Source organism: Streptopelia decaocto, assembly GCF_964273445.1.
Source record: "Streptopelia decaocto genome assembly, chromosome: 16".
NCBI lineage: Eukaryota > Metazoa > Chordata > Aves > Columbiformes > Columbidae > Streptopelia > Streptopelia decaocto.
In genome coordinates, this window is record NC_138671.1 from 7602711 (window position 1) to 7622403 (window position 19693).

The window sequence follows — 19693 nt, forward strand, 5'->3', positions numbered from 1 at the left end:
CATATTAACAAAAACATTGTCTGTGATTCACTTTTATTTGCATGGCTGTCACCATGGAAAGAAATATAATAAAGACGCAGTACATTCACTTGAAATCAGTGTTTTCATTAGGATAATCATTGTGTGAGCCTGTTCTCAATTATTCCCAATTCAAACCCAGAGACACCTTTTAAGGTAAAAATGTTTCAATCATTTAAATTAGACTTCTGCACAGCATCAAAACGTAAACAAGAGAGAAAGGATAGCTTGGAGGAGGACATGTCAACAGCTGAAATAACCAAGATAGCAGAGAAAGTATGAAACAAATAGAAATGGAGTCAATGCCAACAGCAGCAAAATGCGCAAACTCCATTAAATTAAGCACCCCCTTCACATGCCCGCTGAGAATTCTTCTCCGTTCCAGATTTGCTCTCTATTGCACTTCAAGAATCTTTTTTCTCCCCACTCTCACACTAGTGCTTCTCTGTGGTACTTACACAACTTCTGAAGTCAAACTTATCAAAGCATCATTTGGAATTTATCCACAAAATCTACAGAGTCTCAACCTGGCGTCTGAACCAGTGTGGCCATAACAGAATCGCAAGGATTTTGTTAAGCAGCTAATTTCACAACTTCATCTTTAAATTCTCCCTTTTTTTCTTATGTCTGTCAGCAGGGAACAAGGAAAATATCGTATTAATCACTGCTGCTACTCAATTAGCATGAGTGGGGCTACGAAACTTCCAAGGAAAATAGCAGTGCGGATAAAGTCTTTGAAAAAGCAATAGTCACGATTGTAAGGTCCCATCTTCACTAACATACCTGCACAATTCGAGCCAGAGTTGACTCTTGTGGCTACTGGCGTGATGTTGAACATAGCGGTTCCTATTTATGGTGACAGCAAACAATTAATCACTGCCCTGGAAAACCATCTTGGAGGTTCTGTTCACACGCGCCTGCTCTTCACACAGAAACGAGCCGCCAGGCAGCCCCTGCGGCGTTAATCACAGCACTGCCACAGGCTGCTTTCCAGGGAACCCTTCCCCGGCCGGAGAAAACTTCTGGAATTCAAAGAAAGTCAAGTGGAGCTTTCCCAGTCTGGTTTACTGACACACAGTCCTGAACTGATGGTTTTCTACACTGGAATTACTTCTCCATAAAGTTGTACCAGCAAACTACACTAAGAAGTTGTTCTTTTTTTTATATCCCTTACGAACTTAGCTGGATCTGCAGAAACGTATAGATTAGAATTATTTATAAAGAACATTCTATAAATGGTTCTCTTACTTCTCTCAACTTGCCAATGTAGATTGTGCCTAATGAAATGAACACTGCAGAAGTAAAAGCACGTCACTTAATTATGAACAAGGTCTACAGTTGTAGAAATTTTCTCTTTCCATACAATCATATCAAAATGAAAACAAAAAAACATATGCTGATATGGGTTAAGGCTAATTTGTAGCAGCTTCTTTGGCACTCAAATGTCAAGAATACCAGTTTTCATTTCCTCTTTAGCACTTGTTTCAAAAACCTGGGGATGTGATAAGTCAAGATATTAAACTTTAGTATCCCCCCTAAAGGGAAAAACCAAAAAGCACCGCACAAGCTTCTTTTCAACAAACCCAAGCAACTTAATGTGTAACTTTGCTTATAAAGTCCCTAACATAAAACAAACCCACAATGCCACAAACATAGCAAAAGCCTTTTTTTTCAAATCCTGCTCAATTGAGAGCAAACTCTCAATTCAAATCAACAAGAAATTGTTCAAAGGCCAAGGAGATGAAATGAATGGGGCACAGTCTTGGGGCTGGTAAATGCTGATACAAACATTAATAGATGGAATAATAAATAGACATCAGTATTACTATTCTTTGTACTTCTGTACCAAAAATTTTGACCAAACTAACAACTGTCCATAGCTGGCTGGATTTTTCACCTCCTGACAAATCAAAGAAACATAAATAAGTGAAAAACAACCATGTCACCACCAACTTGAGTAAATGAGAACCATCTCTTCAGATCCAATGTCAAAAGCGATATTAATATAGTTAATAGTTAAATAAAATTGGCTATCCATGATGCAGTTTTGAGAATTTCATTACTTCTTGTAAAACTTGTCACAGAGTAGTAATACTTCACTTTAATGACTCAATAAATAGCTCTGAACTGCCTTCTAACATTATCTGATAGAGTCAGACCAAACAGAACAGAGGGGAAAAAAGGCAGTGGGGAGGAAGTAAAGCATCAGATTCACAGGAGTACTGAAAATCCACCAGACCTAGTTCATTAATATCCCTGAAAGTTGGTCTCAAAGTGCTTTTTGAAACTACATAAACTTAGCAATTATCTTTAATTTCTAATAAAATCGTTCGTATAATTATTACGGGGCAGATGAACATCACAGAAGTTCATCATTAACAGGGAACAATTTAAAAAGCAACCTCGTGAGAGCCGTAACCTAGCTACAATTAAACTGCATTGTTTTAAAAGCATTTATAAGTTACTCATCACCACGAGACCCAAGAATCATGTTTCTCCCCATATAATGTAAGACAAAATTGTTCCATTTGAACATTCAAGTCTTTCTTCTCTCGTTAATATGTATGGAAAAACAAGTCCCAGAAAGAGTTCAGAGACAAAAGTCGGTAATTCCCTACCTTAAAAAAAAAAGTCCTTTATCCCTTTTGTTTCTTGGGAGAAAATACAAACATGTAGCAACAAGAGAATTCTAATCACTGCCAGCATCCTATCATCTATACCTTTTCTGGTGCTCAGTATATAAAAATAGCATGCTTCAAATTACAGGATAACAGGAGTGGATAAGAGAGAGGCATTAGAGTGCTGCTGGTCACATTAATCAGAGATATTGATTGAATACTGAACGCTTTTCCAGTTTGGCTGACAAATTGGAATGGCTTCAGTAACCCCTTGCTCCAACGTGTGTTCTGTCTCATTCTCATTTACATCACTCATTAAATCTCCCGGGAACACACCAAACCTCGCTTTCCCGGCTGTCCTCGTAGAGTTCTTCACTTGGCAAGTGTTCAGGTGCCCTCCCATCCTCCCAGTAGCACCTTCCTCATCTCACAGCAAAAAACCTGCAGAGTTTAAAAATCCCTTTCTATCTATCTGTAAAATAATCCCTCTCTGCTGTTGTGCTGTGCACAGAGAGGGCTGCACTTCACAGGAGTCGTGTCACCCGCCCTGTGAGGGCAAAAGTGACAGCAAGCGTCACAGGAGACACCACGCTCCCTCACCAAGTGTAATCCTGCCTACACCTACAGAGTTGTGACACACAGGAGCTACTGACACATACCGAGTCGACTTTTCTTTACTTCTCTTTAAAGAGAAGTCATTAACATTCTGACTGTGCATTAAAAAAAGGTTGTTGAATGGTGCTTTTCTAGAAACAGCTACATGGAGTGTCTAAAACACCTTCACACTGTTCCATACCTGCTCTCGGCTGCATCTTGTTTGCCCGCTAGACAGAAGCATAACCGTGATACCACAAAGTCATGGAGACAGGTAGAAATCAAAGTGAGTTGTATTCGCTGCCTGTATTGTATCATCAGTAAGTTTTGGATTAAAACTTACTCTGATAGTATCCTTGTTTGCACTTTTAGCAGAATAAGATTCCAGCACAATCTGCCCAAAATATACTGAATGAAACAACTTATGGCAAGTGTTTCAGCTATTTTTAGACTATGCAGTAGAATAAATACTGCAAGATTATTCCTACAGTTCACATTCTGAGCTTATTTGTACTTGAAAAAAGTTATTTTAGAAAATGCATCACAAATAGTGATCAAAGTTTCATTGAACTCGAAAGAACTATTTGGAAGTCTGGGAGAGAAGCCACATCCTATGGCCCTTCATGTACAATTCCCCTGAGCAAGTTCCAGCAGTTTTCCCACCACAGGTCAATTCTGAGATGCTGAACCAAGGTACCATTTTCCATTCCTGACACTTCACAGATCACAGAATCACATCTTTGAGATGGCTGAGGGGAACTTCCTCAAATTCTTGTAAAATGTTTTGTGTCACACTACAACCTGATGCACTTTCTTAAAAATAAAAATTATCTGGTAAAATTTAAGCACATGAAATAGAGCAATAAACAAATGGTTGGGAAACAACGAAGTGTGCAGTAGAGAATAAGGCAGCAACATTTCCCACCTAAATATTTCCACATACCTAATTGTTGAAAACGTCAATGGCATGAATTGATTTCTCAGTTGTGCAGACACACTCTTCAGTATAATGTATCTTATAAAAATATCACCCATTCAATACAAGAATTCAAGTGTCTGCAGGACTAGAATATAGGAAACATAATTTAAGGGGAAAAAAACTCAACTGTAATTCTGTAGTGCATGGTAGAGTGAAATTGGGCAATCATATTCTGCAAGGTACGTCTCAGAACAGAATTGTTCAATACATATATCTCTGCATTTCCTTCCATTTCTAATACCAGATTTTTAAAGAACCACGCTCAATACATTAAAACAGGAAAATAAGCCTTTAAAATTTGGAATTTTTTTTCTCCCGTATTTCACATTCAGTTAGACTAACGGTGATTCAGTAGTAGCTTCCTCCATCTTAACCTCTGCAGCACCTTCATCTTTCCACCTTCTCACATCACTTGCCAATAAATATGCCAGCGTTTTTTCTTATGGTATCGAGGTCAAATGCTGCTGTAGTCCGAGCCACGGGCAGCGAGGGCGGCTGCTGCTTCCCATTCCACCCTAAAGAAGGTGATTGTTCCAAAGAAGCCCACGACCACCATGATCAGGAGCTGCCACTGCAGAAGGAAGTAGTTGCTGTAGAAATATGCAACTGCAGCACAGATGGACTGAGAGAAAAAACACAACATAAAGAGATTATCAGTGGAGATATCCAGGCTAGTGTTATCATACAAAGGTTATCAAATTGACATACACGGAGCTTAATATGCAACTCTCAGTAGCACGCTTCTGGAGAAGATAAAAAATCTTAAAGCTTCGTTATGCCTCAACATATGTCTTCATGCGATATACAACAGATTTAGTTTTTACTTGTTATTTAAATAGTGTTCACTGTAGAAAATGAACACCAAACACAAAAGCGCTCATAGCACCCCAAGTGCAGTTCTCTGGTATTTGAAAACAGTTTGTCTAGAAGCAACACAGTCAAGGCTTTAAATAAAACTACAGAAAACTGTTTCCAGTTTTACAGCACCACAAACTATTCCATACCAAAATAGCCAGAGGCTCTGACAAGCCGTGTTGCTTACTTGCCATCTATCCTTAAGGGTAAAGTTTTAATTAGATCTTATATAAAGAATCATTACATTCCGTGTCTACCTCAAATTCTTATCTATCACTGAGAATGATCTAAAAATGGAGCAGTGCACAAGGAAAAAAAAACACCTTTTGAAGCAAGCAGCTGTCACCTTTTAAAATAAGCTCAACCTGACCTCTGCTCCCTATTGCTGTGACCATGCAGGAACAGTTTCAATGCTTTGCAACACCATTTTTCTACTGATAACTCTGATCAACACAGACCCTGACCTGGAAAGTTCAGTACTAAATAAGGTTAATGCCTGTGAGAGAAGCGATCTATCCAAAAATGCAGCACTTGTATTCACATTATATGAAGACTTTTCATTGAGTTTCCAACTAGCACAGGTACGTTTACTTTGTCATTCTAACAACTTAAGAACAGATAAACATCCCTTAACTCTTCTTTTGTCTATGTACCCATGCAAAAACACCCAGTGACATGGCACAACATCCACAAACCTGAACAAACTTAAAGATGGCAAAGGCAGGAGCGCTGTCTTCTGAATACAGGAATCCTAAAATGCTGAGGAGCTGGGTGTTGAAGCAGCTGTCCCCCAGGCCCAAGAGGAAGCTGCAGAATATCGCCACCTCTTTGCTGAAGGAGAAAAAGAATCACATTTAAAAGTCAGTCGTTCAAACAGCTTACACATCTATTAACTATTTTTAGCAGGCTTATTTGGAAAGTGAGAATGGAAGAAAGTTCTCCAACTTTACATTTCAGTGGAAAAGAACTGGGAACACTTGGCTTGGCATAAAGAATAGTTTCATCAGATTTTCATTTCTTGAATATTTCTTAATATAGTTAACAAAGATGAGGAGAAAGCTGAGGTACTTAATACCTACTTTGCCTTAGTTTTTATGAGTAAGACAGGTGGCCCTCAGGACAACTGGCCTCTGGAGGTGGTTGACAGAGGTAGGAAGCCAAAGAGCCCCCTTGTATTCCAGGAGGAAATAGCTGGTGACTTCCTGAGCCATCTGGATCCTCACAAGTCTATGGGACCAGACGGGATCCATCCTGGGGTGATGAGGGAGCTAGCAGAAGAATGGCCTGCCCAGGGAGGTGGTGGACTCACTGTCCCCAGAGATTTTTAAACTGAGATTGGACATGGCACTTAGTGCCATGATCTAGTAAATGGACTGGAGTTGGACCAAGGGTTGGACTTGATGATCTCTGAGGTCTTTTCCAACCCAGTCGATTCTGTGATTCTGTGTAATGCCAAGACTTTTGTTACTGTTACCTGCAGTCAATTCTACACTGAATTAGAACTGCTAGAAGAACTCATTTTGGTGCTTGGAGCCACAAAACCCACAAGGCAGTGATTAAAAGCTGAGACACACATGGTGAGTTCATAAAAACTGTGGGAATATTGTAGACATACCAATTCATTTTGCAGAAAAATACTCCCGTTAAATAAAGAATAGTCACCACCACAGGCACAAATGCTTTCAATTGCAAGTTAGCAGCTGTGTCTGCACAAACTGACAACATATTATTTTCATACAAACTGGCAAAAACACACCTGAAAAGAAAGTTGTAATGAGGAGACAAGAAAGCTCTGTATATTTTTCCCCTAAAGCAGCTTCAAGAAATTTTCTATTAGATAAACAAACTGTCTGTATCCATCTTGAGTTACACAGGAAAAAGTTTACATACCTTGGAATCATATAGGCAACATCATCTGTTCCTTCCATAGGAGCAATAGGGGCATCATTTGGCATGTTGAAAAATATCAAATAAAAGGCTATGAAGTGGACGATGATGCCCAGCATCACAACAGGGTTCCTGCCAAAGCGGTTACGCTTGCTCAATAAACCGAAGATTCCTCCACCTGCGTAATTGGAAAAGATTGGATAATTAAATCAGAACTGAAGAAGTAAGGACAGAAGCAACCTTAAAATACGTTACTATTTAAAAACAGAATAAAATGTGAAAACTCTCCAATAACATCACAGTCCAGTGTTTCTCTCATTCTAAGTGTTATGTATTTCTTTGCACTAACCCAAAAAGAATGCAAAAATCTTAGTCAGGATTCATAGTCAGTGTTTCACATCCTAATCCACATTCACTTTACATGGCGTAACGTATAATTCACAGTGCAACAAGGAACCACATTAACAATTTCTAATATTTTATTTTTTGTTTACATAATCATTGCTGGAAGCTTGAAAGACACTATTCAGTTAAATACAAAAACTGTTTTGAGTAACTACAAAATCTTAATCCTTTTTTATCTACTAATTTGTAAATTTAGACTCACCTAAAATTTCTCCAACACCAATAAAAATACCAGAGAGACCAATAAGGCTTTTCTCTTCACTACCAAACCTATTCACAGCACCAATACATGTTCCATATACTCCAGAAAAGAACGTTAATTCCAAGCCTTTGAAAGAAATCAAACAAAATTGATAGGTGAACTATTATGAAAGTTATCAAAAAAGTCTTGAAGTCTAAAAGCTGTTTTTCCCCAAGGTCCCTTTCAAATACATATTTAAATGACGTGTGTATAACAAGCAATTCGGGAATTTTAAACTATGTAATAATGATATTCTCCTATGCCAGTTTACAAAAAATATATTAGGAAAAGCTCTGTATCACATGCACTTTGGTTCAATACTGTTTTTCTGTTGACACAATCTCTACACACAGTTTATATTTCTGCTTTTCAAGAACTTCGGAATTTCACGTGTAAGGACTCCAGTCCCCCCGCCCACGTTACGGCATTCTTAAAAAGAGACTCCCTGAAATCCCATATACAAAAAGAATTCAGATTCCTAAACTGCTACTTTTCTATGCATAATGAACTAGAACTAAGAACAACTGCTATTTGTTTAAAACTCTTCTTTCTTTCTACTGCCATTGCTGTCAAAAAGGTAACATGGCTGAGGCCAACTAGCATGACTATAAGTGTAAAAATACTAGTTACTTAATACAAAACTAAGCAAAGTCTTACACCTAAACAAAGAAAAACAGTTCAAAAATAGAACTGTTTCTAATTCACCTACTTTGCCTTTTCTACTGTAAAAATATGGTATACCATACTCTGGTCTACATGTAACAGCCTCCTTAACATGGAACATGAACTGCAAAGCCTCAAAAGGGGGTGAACTTTGAGCAGTCTTAATAATCAAACCATCAATTTTGGAAATAAAAGCTTTTGCTGGCCTTCCAAGATTTTTTTATTTCCCTATATAAAGTGGCAATATTGACCTAGAGCCACCAGGTGGCAGCAGCTATTTTTTTTTTCCAAGCTGGACTGATTTTTATTTCTGCTATCTCTTAAATTCAAATTTCAGATTAATCAGGCAAACCTGAGTTGCTCCCTTCCACAGAATCACAGAATGTCAGGGCTTGAGAGGGACCTCGAAAGCTCATCCAGTCCAATCCCCCCGCCAGAGCAGGAACACCCAGATGAGGTTATACAGGAAGGTGTCCAGGTGGGTTGGAATGTCTGCAGAGTAGGAGACTCCACAACCTCCCTGGGCAGCCTGGGCCAGTGTTCTGCAACACTGGAGATGCTGTGAAGTAACCTGTACCTCTGATCAGTGGCTGGTACAAGATGACTTCATCCCTACTATTGCAACTTCATGGCTACTGTTGCTATTTCTCTACCAGAAACTGACCGCAAACTTCAGCAGTCCTACAGCACTGTTTATGGTTTGTTCACATCTAAGTTCTTCTTCTCACCTACAAGAGCTAACAACAATTTTTCATAAGGGTGACTCAGAGCTGAGGTTCTGAAAACGCATCTGTTCTTCCTAAAACTTAAATTGATCACGAACAGAAAAACACCTGAAGGCAAATAAGGAGCAAGAAACTACCTCAAAAAAATCTGTTAAAGGATCCCAGTAACATTTTGTACATTATTTTAATTCTAATTCAATGCAATTGCATTAAATTATCTACAACCTATTGACAGTGTAATGCCAAATCACATAAAAAACAGCTATGTAAATTTTGCCGAACCTTCAATTTGGGTGACCCAGAGCTGACCCCAAGCTTTACTACACCTGGCAGTATTTGCAGATTCAGGCACATCCCTCCTCCCATACAGAAGCACCCAGGACACAGGAACATCACAAGCAAATAACTCATTCAAAGATAACTGAAATATTCAAGTAACATATGCAGAAATACAGAATTGCAATCCTCCTGCACAATAATACACTCCTCTTGCTTCATACCTGTGTAGGCTGTTGTAACACTCAGCAGCATAATCTCTTTGGTGAAGCTCAGCTTTATAGATTTCTCTGTAAAGGCATAATAATGGGAATTAATATAACGGATAACACTATTAACACAACCTACAATTTATTTTGCTCTTCATAAAAATAGCTTAAAATTGTGCAAACTGTGACTTTACTACAGTAAACAAAGTGCTAAACAAACCAACCCTGACTTGTTCTTTAGAAGAAATGCTGTGATCTGAAATCCTCTTTCATAAGAAATGCAAGAGGTGAAATATTAAAGGGAGGACACACAGTTTTCAATTAGGAGACAATTTTCTCTCATTATATTTTTGTACTCTCAGTTGATGGCGATTGTCTCCTAAGAGGATAAATAAATTCTCAGTGAAGATCCCCATGTTCTCAAAACAAGGTTAACAGTCACAGGCAGACCACACCAAACTTTAATAGAAACTGCAGATGGTGCAGTTCAAAACTGTTGGGTTTAACTGTTATCAATTGGTGACAAAATAAAACAACATGCAACTTCTTTATCTTGCCACACGTCCCTGTGTGAACTGCCATCTCTGCTCTGAAAACAGTTGCCAGCTGGCAGTTACTTTTCCAAGTGGCCCATCCCTGAAGGTCTGTACTGAAAACAGAATAAGTGAAATGAGTTCTTAAAACCTTATCGGTTCACAAGTTCTTGTTCTAGGTCATTTGTACAAGACCACATTATCAGCAGAATTGTGAAATGCTGGAAAGGATACATCAGTATGTTTTGAAGCAACTCTCATGTGAAACAGTACGTACTGAAGGCAGCCACCGCTCTTGTCATTGTGTTTTGTGCAGACCTGGGTAAATAAATTACTTAGTCAAAATGGGGAAAGTGAACACATGATATTCCCCTGAGGAGCAGGAGCTCAAACAAGGATATGTGACAATACATGATAGCAATAAGCACTTACGAGCTGTCCCCCAGGATTTCATTAGCAGAATCTTCCTCTCCTGGAGCTTTTGTGTCCTCTTGTTTCCTAATCAGAAAGAACAGAACTGTGCCCACAAGACTGATAACAGTCAGAGCAATGAAGACAGTTCTGCGATCACTCTCTGTGGAAAAACAAACAAGAACTATAACTAGACGTGCAAAATCAATTCAAACCAACTCAACTACCTTCAATAAACTAAAACAGACATACTACGTAACAAAATGCACACTAATTTTCTAACTTACCTTCTACATGGAGCAAAAGGTACCCAGCTGCTGGCAAATTCCTGTCTCAGTTTTATAATGCCAACAAAATATTGGCATATTAGAGTGTCACTCGCATTTTCTGCCATGCAAAGGCTATGACCAAGGAGGAGCCAATTAACAAAGGAAGTGCATAAATTCTTAGCAGAAGAAAGTACATCTTTCAAGACTCACATAATTCAGAGTGGACACAGCAAACTAGCCCAAAACCTTTCAGATTTCTAAAAAACGCTCTTTACCAGCATTAGAAACATTAGTGCTGTAACATCATAAACTGGTAGGCTTATAAACTTCAAAAGCCTTAAAATCACCAAAATCTCGCTGACGCAGCACCCAATGTGCAGCTGGAGGACAGTAATTGCTGCCCTACGCACCAGCTCGGCTGCACAAACCAATGTGTTGGACACAGGAAAGTCTATAATCCAGAAGTCATTCCCTTCTACAAATATTAAGCAGAATAAGCAAGCCAAGAAACAAATAATAGTTGTGAGTGAACTGAAGTGTATGATTCTGAAGATATTGCCTACATTTGTGCTTACTTCCCCTTTAGCTTAAATGTAAACATAAAATTGTTCTACATTAATTAAAAATAACATGTTTTATTAGAGATCATAATGCAAATATGTGCTTCACCTTGAAATGCCTGTAAAAATTTCAGTTAGGTAGTAAAAGGAAGAAGGAACTGATTTTTTTAGTACTGTCACATTTTCCAATACCAACATTTTTTAATGAAGAGGAGTCTCAAGACATTAAAAGACTGGGGGAAATATAAGAGCAGAACTTCATAGTTAAATGCTCTAATCTGTGGTTCAAAAGTACAATCAAGTTCAGAATACACAGAATTTCAAGCTCACCAGATCCAAAGTGTCTCCAATACTTTCAATAACACTTAAGCCTTTGCATTAAAGATGAGGGAATGTTGGAGCTGACCTTTAAAAATTAACCTGTCCTGTGCTACCAGGCCCATGTCTGTGGGGAACCTGAAGAGATGGATCTAACAGAGACATGAAACAGACTATACGTCTCAACAGGGCAGCATTTCTTGAAGCCTGATAACTATAATTTTAAAAAATTAACATCTTATTCCTGACTGACTACAGCAGATGTACCCTCATCTTTAAAATATTAAAAGAATTGGCTGTTCTAGTAGGGATTTAACTTTAACATAAGTGGGGTTTTTTTGTTGCTTTGTTTTTGTTGGGTTTTTTTGGTGTTTGTTTTGGTTTTACACACTTTTCCAGCAATGCTGCCAGTTTAAGCAGCAGCAGCAGCCACCCACTCTCAGCCCAGCTGCACATCTCAACCTCTGTCCTGCTGCTGCTTTGTGCCAGCACAACAATCATTGCGGCCATGAAGTGAAATGGGATGGTTTTCCTCTTCCTTCAGTTCATAGGTTAATCAGTCTTCAATCTGATTTAGAAGGACAGTCTACACCAGGAACTTACTTTGGAACAGGATAGCACGTATAATAAACATATAGCCATTCCAGAACAGCTTTCCCCCCAAATATTTGTATTTTGGCATAAGTCTGTCTGCACAGAGAAAATCCCAGAGCTGCCATTGGAGAAAACTTTATTCTAAATTAGTGTTCTGAAGAATTTCCTAGACAAAAGATGGTACTCAAAGAGCATTGCATGCAGGAAACCCACACATAATACAAGGGCCATGAGTACCATGGAACAATGAATTAAAAAAAATTACTCCAAAAGTAGAGGATATATAACAATAAATTAGAAAAAAGTCTGATTGTGTCAGTTTCTTGCCACTTTCAAGTTCATTATTTCATTTGTTTATTCATGCTACCATATTTTCAAGGATGGACTCCCATATAAACAAACAATACCCACCTGATATGTGAGTTTTTCCTTGCCAAGCAAAGTATATATAGAGGTTTCCAAAAAACAAGCTGCAGACAGAAAGGACAACAAAGATGAACAGCACTTTCTGTGGTAAGATTAAAGTTGTAACATCACGGTAACATTATTCTACGCAAAAAAATGTACTGTGCAATTGTGAAAGAAATAAAGACAGTCACTCCCCATGTGAACTGCTTACTCTGTATAAAACTTGAAACAGTAGAGGATCCTTCCCCATAATGCTGGCTATTCATTTTCGATAAGCAAAACACAAGGTGGTAGCAAAAATGAGGAAATATGCATGGAAGTTGCCCCCTCACTAATTTTAGAAGGGTATACATTAGAAAGCTGACATATTAATGGAGATTTTGTTATACTTCCTTAGAAGAGTCATGCATCTTGCCTGAAGCATTCCCCCAGTAATGCTAAATTGGTTGTTAAAAGCTGAAGAGAAATTCTGTGAAATACAGTAATTCTGAATGAATGGTGATTCAAAACAGCCTGAGTCAAGTTCCCTCATATAAAGCCATGCGTTTTACTCACTGGAAAACACACAATTAACTGTGTTTGTGGAAATTGCTACTCTGATAACATACTGATATGTTAATTCCTGAACCTTAAGAAACACAAGAAGTATGCCACGGGTTCAGGCTGATGTTCTATTAACCCAGTATTCCACCCCCACAACAGCATTAGCAATGCCATCTAGCACAGGCTCACCAGCCTCAGCGCTTTCTGCAAACTTGTTATCTCCCAATATCCAGAGGCGCCATGTTATGGGTGGTATAAGGTATCTCCCCTCAGGAACCATTTGTGGACCTGTTGCCAATGAATCTGTCTGATCCCATTTGTTGCTGACACCATCCAACTCTACACTCTCCTTGTGGCAGCAAGCACCAAACACTTAATCAGCTATTGTGTAAAGAAGCACTTAGTATCTGTTTCAAACTAACCCTCTTCTGGTTTCACCAAGTGACCCATACAGCAGCATCTGGAGAGCAACAGCTCACCAGCTGCCTTCACTGTCCTAGTAACCCATCAGTATAATCCTCAATGCTTTTTCTCCAAAGGAATGAATCCCAGCCTTTTCAGTCTCTGCAAGTCAGCAGCTCTACCTTCCCACCCATTTTACTTACATTACTCTCTCCCAAGAAGCACAAACCCTGTCTGCACAAAATACTCAATGGCAGCAACACCATCCACTAGCTCATTCTCACTACCTTTCTTGTTGACTTGTTTGGTTTATGCAGCACTCAAAGCTTAACATCAGAGTCAACAAGACTTCTTTTCTGACTGTATCTTCAACTTGTCAGCGAGCAGCAAGGTCCAGCTACTCTCTCAGAGAAAGAGGGCTGAGAGTCAAGGGACAGAACACACACAGCAGAGAAGGTGCCTCATCAACTAGAGCCCTGTCCCAGAGCACCCAACAAGGCAAGCAGGGCAGACCCAAAGACACTCAGCAGGGTCAACCAAGAGTCCAGACTATCATACAAGCTTGTGTTGATGAGGCAGATCTGAGGTCAGTCAGTCTACAGGCCAGTGTCAGGTGCTGTGATTGCCACACAAATCCCCAGTGACAAGGCAGAGTAAAGCCAAGGTGGGAAACCAGTCCAGATCAACAAGAGCCAGAACCAGGCATAACTGTGGTTGAGCTGGAGACCAGTGCTCCTCCAACACAGCTCCAGAGGAAATGAAGCCCCAGGCTGAGTTTAAATGAGGCTCCTGGGCCCATGGGCAGATGGGAGGGGTGCGGTAGAGGTGCCAGGTGAGGCTGTTCAGGACCATTAGGGCTCATTAGTGCACTCAAGTCCTTAAACACATTATCACATCCCTCCCCAATCAACAAGATGTCTGTTACTTATGGAAAATGCTCCCCTAACAGAAATGTATCATTATAGCATGTTAAGAGCAGAGCCTTGCTATATGTAACTTCAATTCATCCTTCTGTAATGCACAATAGCAACAGAAATGTGGCTTCCAGTCTTTCAGCCCACTTCACTGACTGCAAGGTACCAGTGGAGGATTCTTTTTACAAAAAATGTAAAAAGTAGAATGTGTATACAACCACAAAAAGACTAACAAATAAAGCCTACCTGGACTGTAAGAGTGCCCAAAATACCCCACTGTTCCTTCCAATGGTGTTTTCATCAGAATTTACAGTCAAGCAATTTCCCTGTGCTGTCCAGAGAACTGAAATGTACAGAATATATTGCTCAGGAAATAAAAATATTTTAGAGGTATATTCAAACGTAGCAAAGAATAGTAAGCAGAGTAAGAACAGTGCTTACCAGCAGCTGCAATGCCAATAAAAACAGAAGCAGTGTAGAAAGTCCATGTAGTAGGCTGGATAAAAACTGCAATGTATAGGCTAGAATAGAACAGATCAGTTTATTGAACATAGACTTAAAGTTGACAATGCACTTTAACAATCAGGTATCTCATTTAGCTGCTTCTAAATCAGCTATTCTGTCTCAAGTGATACTGAAAAATAGTTCATGTCACATGTGAGAAGAGATAATATTTTTATTCCACTAAGTATGTAGATTTTTTTAATATAGTCATTAATCTGAGTCAGCAAAGTCTGGAAATGCTGTGGAAAAAACACTCTGTTTTGAGTAGGCTGAAGTACTCTGCAGTTCCACATCTACTGATAGAGGCCGTACATCTGCAAGATGCCTTCCTCAGCAGTACACTTTCATGTATGGCATGGTAGGCTTAGGAGGGAAAAAATGAAAGATTTCAAAGGAAGCGGGCAAAAATTCTAAATTAATACTTACCTATAAAATATGCCACTAATGACCATGGAGAGTTGAGGTCCTACTATCGCAACCACTGAAGGTGATATAAGGTTTGATGTGGAGAATACTCCATAAATAATGGACATGCTACATATATAAACAACAAAGATGATTAAGTACTTCAAATATAGGACATGAGTGCAACTGATTTAAGAATGTTCAGTTGATTCCAAAGTATCAAGTACACACATAACTTAAGTAACTGCATAACTTTCACGGTCAAATATTTATTTCTTCTCTTACCTTCACCCACTGCACTCTATACGGGAATATAGGAGTGTGCAGTGTTTTCTGGATTGCTGAGGAGCCCCAAACTATTGCAGACAAGCGCGTCTCATAATTTATAACATACATTTGTCAAACTGTGCCTTAACAGCAGTAACTGAGTTTTCTGCCAAGTACTTATAGAGAATGTTCCAGAGCCTCATTCATCGATACCAGCAAGGTTTGCATTTTCCGCCAACTATACCACAGACATTTTATTTTGTGCCAGTTGTATTTTTAGTTTAAATTAAGACAGTAAAGCCTTCAAAGCAGCAACCAGGTTTTCCTATATGACAGATTAATTTAGCACACAGAGGTCCCTGATCACGCTTGGCGAGTTTGGCCGCGCCTGCAGTGAACAAACAGAACAACTTTTCCTGGCTTTGAACCTCCCTGCTTGTCTTTCTGATGGCTCCTTTCACATTCATGTTGCAGCAGTTCCTAGAAGTTGATCCGTACCACCTATCCTACACAAACACACAGAAGTGTAACAAGGGCAAGCAACCAAGGCCTTAGTTAGCAGGGATTTTTTATTTTAAAACTTCCACATTCTTCATATCCTAAAATAAAATGCTTAGAATGTGATAACCATATGGTATTTTTTCTCCCTACAAATATAACGTGCAAAACAGATACGTAGTTCAACTGGAAATAGTTCAGAGTAGAACAAGAGTGAATGTGAGAAGCCTGTTTTTAACTGCTTTAAGTTTATTATTAAATTGTGAAGTCAGCAGAACACTAGAGTCTCTTGAGACTCTCTCTCTACCAGGTGGAATTATAACCAGCTTCACCCTGCAAGGATCAAAGTAATAAGAAGATCTGTATAAATTACCTTGTGTAGCCACTGCCATGAAAATCCGTGCTGTTTAAATTAGTGATAACAGTTTGCTGTGTGGAAAAAATCATAGATTGTAATATGTTAGAATATATGTTGTAATCTGAGAACACTTGATGAGTTTGAAGTCAGTATCAAATGTTAGAATTAATCATTAATAGATTCTACAAAGTACTTTAAAAAAGTGTTAATTACAATTCACAACACCTTTATCATGAAGGTGAAGGAGATATTTGGCAGGGAAACATCTATATTTGAAGCAGTAATCAGTACTTTAGGATTATATCATTATTTCATCAGACACCTTAAAATATTTCACGAAACTTCTCTTTCACTAAGCACCTCTCTTAAGTAGATACGTATGAAGATCTTAATTTTAAAAGTTGGGGGGTGAGGAAGGAGAAGTTTCAAAATACTCTTAATTTGACCTATCAGCTTCTGATAAGAGTTTCCATGCTTTTCAGTTTCTCGTTATTTTTCTGTTCCTTTTTTTCCCCTTGAATCAGCATTAGTGATCATGAGACCATGTAATTACTGGATTGACAGGCAGATCTGATAGATCTGATTGAAAGTAACTTGTAATAGCTTGTAATAACAAATTACATGACTGCATGATCACTAGGTGCAATCCAGTGAGGTGCTGTGAATTCGCTGCAGAACCTCTAAGATCACTGGGTGGTACTTCCAGACTCATGTGCAGTATCACGCTGCACTTTGGCTTTTACAAAACTATTCTAAATAGTTGTTTCTATAATGCAGTGAAGGGCACTTATCTGTCTGAACCCAGAAAGGATTCTTCTTGCATGGAAGAGAAGAGAAGCTGTAAGACCTGTGGGCTCAAGGGGTGTGTTGAAATCTAACTGTCCTTCAGGCATATAACTACCACTGAAAGCAACGCCAACAGCTTGGTAAATTAGAGGATCTGGGCTCAGATTGTCAGCAGCAGGATTCTAAGAATTTAAGTAGCTAGAGTGCAGTCTGCTTCTAATATTAAATTTGGATTGTATTACGCCCAATTTTGCTTCAGCATGCGAAGAGTTACAGGATGCTAAAGCAGTGAATTATTTATTCAGATGGAAGGTGACTTGGCAGTTCTAGCAATTGTGGAAGTCTGACTACTTGTCAGATGTTATCCTTACACTCCCCCTCAATGTATAGTTTGTTAGAACAGAAAAATATGTTAGATTAGGAAATACACTCTAAAAAAACTAGGGGCATGGTTGATAATAACAACTTAGGCAAATATTTTGAAAGGGGCGATACTTTCTAAGCAATCAGGAACAGTTACATATGTAGCTATGCTATCTTAACGAAATAAACTGATTAATTATCCAGTTAATCAACTTAATCTGGTTAACACTAAACCAAGAGAAGGAGACAAAACATCAAGGTGTCGTGCACATTAAAAAGAATTCCAAGTAAAGCAACTCTTACATTAGAGCACACAGAAGACAAGAGCGGATTAATAACTGTGATAGAAATGTGCCATGTTTTGAAATTCACACCTACCGCAATATTTCCACATGTTTGAAAAGCAGTGAACATAAACATAAACGAGACTCCCAAAATAATTATGTTGAAAAGTTTTTTTGATTCAGGAGACATTTTGTGTTTTCTCGCCAAATCCTCAGTCCGGAAAAGCTCTATTTTCTTTTAAAAGTTTCCTCTTAACCTCTGTTAAAAACAAACAAGCAAAAATAATAAAATGAAAAAGAAAGCTTCAAAAATTATGATTACTGAGGGTTACTTATTAGCTGGTAGGAGACAGCCATAAACTAATAAAGAAATCTGGAAAATCTCTTCAAGAACATATGGCAAAATTAGTAACCCGAAAAGAAACGTAACTTGAAAAAGGAAACATCTGGTATGAAAGGTAAATCCAAGAATCTCTCTACCTTTTCCCATGAAGTAACAGCTCAGACTGCAGTATGTTACTTCCCAACATCTCTTTGCCCCGAAAGCCGCAGTTTTCCAGATCCCCAGCTAGTTAATCAGCTCAGTTTCTGCCATTGTTCCAAATCAGAATTCTGGCCCAAAGCCTTTAAATCACCTGACGAGGGAAAGATGAGACATTCGTTCACAGGAGTCATTTCCACGCATGTTGGACAGGAAATAAGGAACATTTCACAGTGGAGATCAGCTGACCCAGCCTGAAACCCTTGTGCACTCTGGGAAATGCAGTTTTATGAAAGTACACTTTTCTACTTCCCAGGATCACAGAATGGTCTGGGTTGGAAAGGACCTCTCAACATCATCTAGTGGGTGGAAATCTTCTAATCCTTAAAATAAAAAGATTTGTGGCGAGTTTTTAAGAGCTATAAATCCTCTAATAATCACATATATTATTATATCTTGGTTATATGTTTATATATTTTTACGATATCACATAGCAATAATCTCGATTTACTAAATAAGACCCATCAAGATAAAGAACATCTTAGAAAGTCATGTAAGATAACCATTTAATTAACTGAATTCAAACACACACAAAGTCATTGCAAAGGGAGAATTATTCCCACCAATACACAGGCTCTGCCCAGCATTCCTCCCTTAATTCATTGTCTCAGTGACTCAGGAAAGAGTCTTTGTAATCTTCCACAGCTTTCTCTCAATGAACACCATGTGGCTTTAGCAATTACATACTCTTAATATTTTACTTCACAGTGTTTTTAAAATAATAAATTTCAGATCAATTGATCTTTAACTTTCGAGGATCCCTGTTAAAACGTCAGCAAAATTTAAACAGAGGGCCCCAGGAAAAAACCAAACCCTCACAACAAGCGCAGAGCCCTCAGCCACCTCCCCTCACAGCGCTCCCCCCTCACGGCGCCCTCCCCCCTCACGGCGCCCTCCCCTCCGCCATTTTAAACCGCCGCTCCCCGCCCGCGCCAGAAGCGCTTCCCTTCCTTAAAGCTTTTTCTTTTTTTTTCTTTCAGGCAGCATGAGTTTCCCGCCCCTTCTCACCCCCAACAAAGTCAGGCCTCGCGTTATTTCCGGTTTTTACTTTTTTTTTTTTTTTTACCGTTTTCAGCATACATTGTTCAAAATTTCCCCGCCTCCGCCCAGTCCTTCCGGGTCACGGCACATCCGCCTTACCGGTCGCTTTCAGCGGCGGGCAAGTTCTTAATCTATAGGGCGATTTTCCGTGCGACGCCCAACGCCGCCTCCGGTGAGGAATAAAAAAAAAACCAAGAGCCAAAGCGGCGCTCGGCGAACCCGAC

The 19693-nt window shown here is 39.0% G+C and overlaps 1 protein-coding gene across 5 annotated transcripts; it reads right to left on the minus strand.

Moving 5' to 3' along the window:
- On the minus strand, positions 1–19624 carry MFSD11 (major facilitator superfamily domain containing 11). Of its 5 annotated transcripts, none has more exons than XM_082066971.1 (15): positions 19509–19624; positions 18368–18522; positions 17982–18146; positions 16470–16525; positions 15353–15460; positions 14864–14943; positions 14669–14765; positions 12567–12625; positions 10436–10577; positions 10281–10321; positions 9486–9551; positions 7559–7684; positions 6955–7129; positions 5760–5895; positions 1–4831 (listed from the first exon to the last, which is right to left on the minus strand). In XM_082066971.1, the coding sequence occupies exons 3-15, from the start codon at positions 18075–18077 to the stop codon at positions 4664–4666; spliced, it is 1350 nt and encodes a 449-aa protein (XP_081923097.1). In that variant the 5' UTR covers positions 18078–18146; positions 18368–18522; positions 19509–19624; the 3' UTR covers positions 1–4663. The 5 variants fall into 5 exon arrangements, with proteins under 5 accessions (XP_081923097.1, XP_081923095.1, XP_081923096.1 ...); XM_082066969.1 differs by having other exon boundaries at positions 19495–19547; XM_082066970.1 differs by lacking the exon at positions 19509–19624 and adding an exon at positions 19437–19466.
- Positions 19625–19693: the final 69 nt, after the last annotated feature.

Bases quoted from the DNA above. Each gene is read 5' to 3' on its own strand.
- MFSD11 (XM_082066971.1), bottom strand. From the start codon at position 18,077: ATGTCTCCTGAATCAAAAAAACTTTTCAACATAATTATTTTGGGAGTC. The intron at 10,322-10,435 runs GTAAGTGCTTAT...TTATTTACCCAG, and splicing joins GAAATCCTGGGGGACAGCTC to GTCTGCACAAAACACAATGA. The intron at 7,130-7,558 runs GTGAGTCTAAAT...CCAATTACGCAG, and splicing joins TGGTGTTGGAGAAATTTTAG to GTGGAGGAATCTTCGGTTTA.